An 8,826-nucleotide genomic window follows, 5' to 3' on the forward strand; every position below is an offset into this window, starting at 1 on the left:
ATCTTCAAGATTCAAGCCTTTGAGAAACAATCCTTTTGTGCTCATTGAGTAGGTGGGAAGAAATGTTTTTAGAAATTGGATATACTTGAATACATGACAGTTTTCGCCATAATCAATGTTAACAAGTTGTATTTGTTCAAACCCTCTTTAATAGATAAAGAGGATTGCGTTGTCTTGTTGTCCATGGATGATTTTGCATGTAATAGTAAGATAACTTGAAGATGATGTTATCCTCGACAAGGTGAGACTAGTACTCAATGTGGTAAGCATGAAGCATGGTTTATAAGTCAAAAAGGGTAACTAATAGCTGACACGATTTCCATATTTGATCACCTCCTAAGCTTTAGGAGACAAAAAGATTCCTAGTGTGAGGGAGGCAAAAGAGAGTGTCGAGGAAGAAGCAACACAAGGTATGTCCAAATTTTAGGTCGCTATGTTGGGACTTTCTATGGAGAGCCCCCCTTAAAATTTGTGACCAAGAGACTTTCCTTCACAAAATTAGTGGTGTAAAGTCAATTGGAGGGTAATAATTATGGTTTTAAACATCTCAATGTCTTTTTATTCAAGTTGTAGACCTCAACATGAGGTATAAAGGTAGTAAATGCAATTTGGCAAATTTGCCATTTTTAATAGTAGGTGAAATATCTAAAGTCATGGCAGATACATTATTATCATAATAATTGCTCAAACGATAATGGTAAATGGTGAATCATCTTGACAAACTCTCAAATGCTAAAATTTTTCATTATTATTCCACACTCTCTTCACTGTCTTAATGCCATGGAAGGGTGGAAAAACCTTATATCTATTGTAAACACAAATTCCAAGAGTTAGCACAACTAGAAGCCTACAAATGTTGTTAGAACCGTACATGTTAATAGAAAGAATTAGAGTTTATGGTTTGCAATGTTGGGACCAAGTGCAAAGTTGTATAAATTGTTGTGAAAGCTCCAATTGGCCATTGAGACATTTCAATACTTGTAGGGATACTTAAGATAGTGAATGGGGCACTTATAACAAAATATTCCTAGAAATTTTTAAACTATTAGGGTGTTCTCCAAAGAAACATTGTCTTTGTTCTATCGCTTGTTTATACTATGTTTCATGTTTCCACTCTGTTGTAAGTTAATGACCATATATGAATCGTATTTCCATTCATATATGAATATTAATAGAATAACTAATGTAGGTTGCAATAGTGAATTGTCTTCGAAATTCATTTGTTGGTGAGCATTTGAAACATAACTTCATGTCCCTTGTGATCGTAAATATTTTAACAAAAATGCCTTTGCAAAAGAACAGTAAGAGCTAAGCACATGCATTGACTAAAACAAAAGCTTCACCAAAAATTAAACAACTCAAAATTTGCTTCCATTGTATTGGAAAAATTAAATGAGAAACATTTGAAATATCTTAGGAATACTCCTCTAATTTTCATAACAAACATTAGAATGAAACCCTTATGATTTATTTGGTAATTTATAATCCCTCGCATTATACAAACAAAATTAAATGAAAACACTAAAAACATGTATTTGATTACTCTCTTTTGGCTCTCAAACATATGCTTCTCAAATTTACACGATGAAACATGTACATATCATCGCACCCCACAACATTCTCTTTACAATTAAATTTGTTGCCACTAAATGTTTCCTACTAATCTTGTGCTTCACTAAGGAGTGTGAGCAATGACACGAATAGGTTGATTATGTCCAAGTACAAGGATATTGCAGCCCAAACATATTCATCGTATGAATACCGTTTAATCAAATTGTCAGTATCATAAATAATATAACCGCTGAATAATATTGAAGCCAATCCCCCATATATCATCTTGGACAATTTTCCTAATGGAAAGATAACCTGCAATAAAATTCACTTAAAAATTAAATGAGAAACATTTGAAATATCTTAGGAATACTCCTAATTTTCAAGACTAAACATTAGAATGGAACCCTTATGATTTATTTGGTAATTTATAATCCCTTGTATCATACAAACAAAATTAAATGGAAACACTAAAACCATGTATTTGATTACTCTCTTTTGGCTCTCAAATATATGCTTCTCAAATTTACACCGTGAAATATTTACATATATTATCCCAACCTAGAACATTCTCTTTACAATTAAAATTGTTGTCACTAAATCTTTTTAACTAATCTTGTGCTTCACTGAGGAGTGTGAGCAATGACATGAATAGATTGGTTATGTCCAAGTACAAGGATATTGCACCCCAAACATATTCATCATATAAATACCCTCTAATCAAATTGCCAATATCATAAATAATGTAACCACTAAATAATATCGAAGGACAATTTTCCTAATGGAAAGATAACCTACAATAGAATTCACTTAAAAATCACTTTAACATGCTCGTGTCATATATGATATTGATAATCCTAAAAAACAAATTAAATTTAAATAATACTAATAATAAACTAGAAAAAGTTACAAAAAAGTTTAAAAAGTAGTAAGAAAGGGATGTCATTAGATTTCTTTTGTATATTAAACTAGAAAAAGTTACAAAAAAATTTAAAAAATTGTAAGAAAGGGAAAAATTGTAAGAAAGGGATGTCATTAGATTTCTTTGTATATTATGTGTAAAGTTGAGATATTGAATTGACTTTGATTTAAGATTTATCAATTAATCGATATAGTAAAGATAATTAATTTGTAAGATAATTGTAAGTACCTTCTAAAGAATAAATAGTATAAAAAACATGTTAATTAATTGTTAATTTTATGAATAAAATCTCTTTGATCTTGATCTCAACTGAGATTAAATATTGATAACTTATTCTCAAATTCAGCATTACTTTTAGATGTCTTTGTCACTTAGACATTGACAACTTGAAAAATCTATCAATAAAAAAAAAAAAAAATGGTACAAATTACCTTACCACCTTATTTGGAAACTGCTTTGTGAATCACAAATCCCTGTCTATCACTGGCAGATTTCCAGATAAGATTTCTAGATAAGTGATGTGATGCTTGTTTGTTAAAATTACTAGCAGATTTCTAGATAAGTGATATTTGTTTGTTAGCTGCCTGTCCATCACTAACATATTTGTTAAAATTACGATTTCAGTCAAGGAGATTTTTCTTTTCTGTTAATTAATTTCAGTATGAATTGTTCTTAAATTTGATTGTGTTTCTGTAAATTTATAAGATAAACTAATAAGAGGTATTTTCCACAGCCAGTCAAACTGTAGAAATAATATATTTTCCACAGCTTTATACTTTTTTTAACCTTGATTATTTTAAGGGCACATAAAGGTACCTGAATTAATATGAAAACCAGAAGCACCGTCAATCCAGCAAAGAGAAAGGGCCCCAGAAAACTGAAATCATGGCCTCTCCTTACAGCCCAGAATGTATATAACGTCAGACTCACCACAACCACAGCGGTTAAAATCGCTGACTCAAGTATCACTTTTCCTGTAAAAGAAATTGAAAAACCCAAAAGATAGCCATCAATTTCTTTCCCCACATATTAACAATTAAAAAAAAACAGCTAAAAGCCGGCCAAGAACACAAGAAGAACAAACCCCAAACAAAACCCTTACCGCTGGTGAAAGCACAAGTCAATCCAACAGAAAAGCTGATGCAAAGCGTAAAAAGGGCCAGAAGAATAAGATTTACAGGGTGCGTCTGCGCGTAAAAGGACAGAGGGCATAACACTGCAAACAAAGAATAAGAAAAAATCATGGTTTACTTACAGATTAGGGCGAAAATGCTAAGAAATATCTATAATGCAGTAGGTTATAAAATAATGGTTTACTTACAGATTAGGGCGAAAATGATGAGAAATATGTATAATGCAGCAGATTAAAAGATAATTGTTTAATTACAGATTAGGGGCAAAATAATGAGAAATATGTATGATGTAGTAGATTACAAAATAATGGTTTACTTACAGATTAGGGCGAAAATTCTGAGAAATATGTATAACGCAGTAGATTACGAGATAATTGTTTGCTTACAAATTAGGGCGAAAATGCTGAGAAATATTTGTAATGAAGAAGATAACAAAATCATGGTTTACTTACAGACTAGGGCGCAAATGATGAGTATTATGTATACTGCAAGACCTGCTGCAGTGGAGACAAAGAAATGAGCAATCGGGTGAACAAAAACCATGACAGCGGCCACAGCAATGGTGAGAAGCAACTGAAGGCTCAGAATTGTGTATATTTTTCTTATGAAGGCCCACCTCAGTGGGGTTTCGTATACAGGCTGGTCTGGATAAAGAGCCCTTCCTCCTCCTCCGCTCTCGAGATCTCCAGATGACTGTGGCCTGTTCTTGTCCTCCATTGTCACTGTGTTCAATGATTTCAACACAAGAAAAGCATAACAGAGAGATTTTGAAGATCTTTTTATGGAGGGAAGAAAAGTATTGCAGAGGAATTTACAGCGTGCAGAGGGGGTTTCAGAGAATAGGCGCGGCGTTAAGGAAAGAATATAAACAAATTTGCTTGCCTTATTGGTCTTTGCTCCCTTATTATTATTATTTTTATGGATAGGGTTTTTTTGTTTGTTTTAATTTTCTTTTTTTTACTCTGCTGCATGTTTTTGGCATGCTGATTCATTGTGTAGGCGCTCGCTGTTTTTTTTTTCTTGGTATTTATTTATTTTTTCTTGTGATTCCTTCAATTAATTATTTTTTAATTATTTAATGCTAATTATATCTTCACTTCTTTTTCATGTGGATTCAATGCGAGTTTAATTGATCAATCAATTTGTCTATCTTTACCAAGCAATCAGTTAACTTATGGCAGTTTTCCACTTTTGAAAATCTTTACCAAGCAATCAGTTAACTTATGGCGGGTTTCCCACTTTTGGACCTTATATGATAGCTTAAAAATTTATTGGACCATATAGATTGACTTGCTATATTTTTATAAACTGTATATGACATATTTATTATAAGTAATATAGTATTCTAATTTATAATATTAATATATATTATTTTAAAATGTTTATTATAAAAATTCAAATTTATTTAGAATATTATAAAATGAGAGGATATAATTGTTTCTAATTTTTAAAATATTTTAATATAAATTTTTAAAACAATTTTTAATTTTCTTATATGAATTTACAATCTTAGTAAATTTAGTTTTAAACATTTTTATTAAAATTGTCTTAAATGTAAAACACATTATATCATATGGCGCTACGGGCCTTTGGGGGTAGGGTTTTCCCGACTGCGGCTGTCGGGTATGGTAGGCATTATTAGCATGCCCCGAGCTGGGTGAATGTGGTGAGAAGGGGTGGATTTGGCGGTGGTGCCCATAACAAATCGGTGGGTGTTGGCGCAGGCAGGGGTTTCGGATTTGGCAAAAAGCAGGGTGGACTATGGCAGGAGTAGAGACCACGCAATGTTGCAAGTAACCGACACTTCGTTGACCAGGGAAATGGCACGCTGGAAAAGTATGGGTGCGGTAGAACTAATCTGCAGCGAGGGCATAGAATGGATGATGTTTCTAGGGCATCGACTAGGGATGGTGATAGCTTGGCCTAAAAGATGTGTGAGGCAATGGATCGTGGGGGTTTTCAATCTTTGCCTTGTAATGCTCCGTCGTCTAATGGTTTGGCTTTTTCGATTTCTTCCTCTTTGGCTCATGTTCAGTCATCTAAACCAGTCAATATTTGTCTGCCAGAAGCAGTGGAAAAGGAGGTTGAGCATAATGAAAAGGTTTTCTAAGATTTGGGGCTGATTGGGCAGTTCAGAGGTCTTTGGCCAAGTCTTGGAGATTTACATAAGTGGATTTCAATGCATTGGGAACCCTTGGTGGATGAGTATATGTAGATTTACCCTCACGCGAAGGGTTTTTTCATTGTGGTTTTTAAATCCGAGGCTGATAGGAATAAGGTTCTGAGTGGAGGTCAATGGTGTTGGGAGGAAAGCCAACCTTTGATGTTGAAACCATGGCATCCAACTTTCAACCCCCTTTCAGAATCTTTTGATCGCACCCCTCTTTGGATCAGACTGCCTAACCTTCCAATGCAATTTTGGTTTGATTCTTACTTTGAGGTGGTGGGTAACTCTTTGAGTAAGTTTATTATGACTAATGAAGGTTCTTTAAATCTTTTGCGCATTCCCTTTTCTCGTATTTTAGTTGAGATGGATATATCTCAGGATCTCCCTACTGAGATTTCAATTACTACCTCGAAAGGGAGTTGGAAGCAACCTGTGGACTATGAAGGGGTTCCATTTAGGTGTCGGAGATGTTTTAGTGTTGGGCATAATGCATCGTCGTGTGAAAGGGCCAAGGTGGATCGACCGACTTCTTGGTGGAAGGATGTGTCTCCTCTATTATACACGGTGGATACAGTGGTAGAGATTCAGGATGCCAAGAAGGGTATGGAGGGCATTGTTAAGAATGCTTTGGGCAACATGGAGAGCGAAACTACTCTTAAACAGGGCATGCCTGAAGTTGTTGATGGCTTGGTGTGTAGGCAATCTTACTCTGGGGGGTTTTCTATCCAGACAGATAGGGTGACAGGGCATGCCTCGGTGGTTAACTCTTTGGCTGAAGGTGGCTCAAGGCAAGTTGGTGGGCAACTTTGGGAGCAATCACACCCGGTTACCAGGGAAACAGATTTACTAGAAAATATAAATATGAAGTTATTGAAGGAGGCGAAGGAGGAGGGGTGAATTGAAGTTAAATGGAAAAAGGATAAAAAGGGAAATGGGGGTAGTACTAGCTTTGTATCTTCATCTCATGAAGGAGATGACTTTTTTGGGGAGGGGGCTCCCTAATTGTAACCCCTACTGGTTCGGACCAGGACAATACCCGGGTCACTTAATAAAATAATCTTATTACCGACCAAAAAAAAAAAAAAGTCTTAAATGCAAATTTAGAAACTTGTTTATATTTTGAAATGATAAGATATAGTTGTTTCTAATTTTTAAAAGATTTTACCATAAACTTTTAGAATAGTTTATATTTTCTTATATGAATTTACAAACTTAGTCAATTTAATTTTTTAATATTTTAAATAAAATTGTGAATTTAGAAACTTGTCATAATAAATCAAATTTGAGATTTTGATATTTATCTTAAGTAATTATTAACTTATTATTATTTAACATTAATATGTAATATATATGATTCTTATATATGAGTTTTTGGTATCAATTTAGAAACTTAGTTAATTTAAGATTTTTCTATTTATTGTTAATTAAATATTTTTTTGACAACTAATATTTTTTTTAAACGTCTATTGAAAGGCATTGAAATGACCAAACCGTCATACAAATTTCATATGACACGCAAGGTGACTGTCAAATTCTAGACTTGATCTTAATCTAATATCCCTACATAAAGTCCACTTTTTTCTCAATAATAAAGATAAGAAGGAATATAAAATAAGCACATAATAATTATAATTTAGTAATATAAAAACAATAATATATTAAACATAATAATATAATCATATATTAATAATAATTTAATATTAATTACAATTTAAGAATATAATAAATTTTTAAGTAGAATAATGAACAAATAGCGACTAGTGTACTTGCCTTCTTAATATTGTAATAAAAATATTTGTTGTAATTCTTAATTATTATAATGTTGAATTGTTGTTAGTTTAAAATTATATATATATATATATATATATATATATATATTATGATTTTATTAATTAAATTAAACGTTTACAATTCATCACAAAACCATCAGAAAACATCATCTACCCTTACAACAAGTCTGCAAGACAGATACCTCCCCCAAAGTTTCCAAACATACACCAAAATGAGCTCAACTATGCTCAAATACAAACACCGAAACATGACTCAAGGAAATTATAGAACCAGTTTTAAAGAAACTAGAACAAAGTACTGCCTAACCGAGACATACAAAATGGATTAAAAAAACCAATAAGTATTCAAGTGGAGCCCTCACATAACCTGGCATAACCATCGTCTGCTTCAATCTTCCGCTTTCTTGGCCGCAACTTGTGCCCCACCTCTCGCTTGGGCTCCTCCATTACTTCTCTCAGATCCACTTCCACGCACATCAACTCCACAAAGGTCTTTGAAGCTTCCACCCATGCCACACCAATGCCCAAAACCTCTCTTTCAAATCTCCCTCCCGCCATCTTACAAATGACACATTCCCATCAAAAGCATCATCATTGACTCCATCAGACACACCACACCTATCACCAGACACTGCCCATTCAAAGATGGAATCCATCCTTCCCAGATACTCCTCTGGTACCAGATCCCTCATAACCTCTTTAACAACATCCACAGAGGCTTCAAATTCCAAACCCCATGTCGCCATTAGTGAATAAATATCCATGTTCATCCGATATCGATGGTTGATATGATTAATTTCCTCCCCCAATAGCAACTTCATTGCATAAATTAACCTCTTGTCCTTGAAATGAAAGAGGCCTTTCAGCCTTCTATCTAAGACTCACTCAACAAAAGGAACCAACCACCTCTCAGTTTTAAATGTGAAACTAGCCTCCACATCCTTCACGACTACAGTGCCACCACCTTTGCACTCTCACACACTCCGCTTTTCTAACAGTCTCTGTAAAAAGACAATTGAAATGCTGAAAGAGAAGCACACAACAGAACACAAAGAAGCCGTATTAAGAAAGCTGAGGCACTCAACACTTCACCACCATTTCAAAGGCCATCTGCCAACCCACTCCATCAAAAGCTCTACTCATAAATGCATGTACATTAAAGCACTGTCCTCATTAGTTTAAAACATTTATTCCTACTGAGTCGACATTCAATCCACCACACACCATGCCAGTAAGCATGTCCACCACCTTCCAACTTTGTAG

General features: G+C 33.9%; 1 protein-coding gene across 1 annotated transcript; it reads right to left on the reverse strand.

The window, feature by feature from the left end:
• Positions 1–1,409: 1,409 nt before the first annotated feature.
• Positions 1,410–4,538, reverse strand: LOC131043556 (protein LIFEGUARD 4). Its single transcript, XM_057976775.2, has 4 exons — positions 4,059–4,538; positions 3,576–3,689; positions 3,290–3,447; positions 1,410–1,866 (listed from the first exon to the last, which is right to left on the reverse strand). The coding sequence occupies exons 1-4, from the start codon at positions 4,321–4,323 to the stop codon at positions 1,660–1,662; spliced, it is 744 nt and encodes a 247-aa protein (XP_057832758.1). The 5' UTR covers positions 4,324–4,538; the 3' UTR covers positions 1,410–1,659.
• Positions 4,539–8,826: the final 4,288 nt, after the last annotated feature.

Source organism: Cryptomeria japonica, chromosome 2, assembly GCF_030272615.1.
Source record: "Cryptomeria japonica chromosome 2, Sugi_1.0, whole genome shotgun sequence".
In the NCBI taxonomy this organism is placed as follows: domain Eukaryota; kingdom Viridiplantae; phylum Streptophyta; class Pinopsida; order Cupressales; family Cupressaceae; genus Cryptomeria; species Cryptomeria japonica.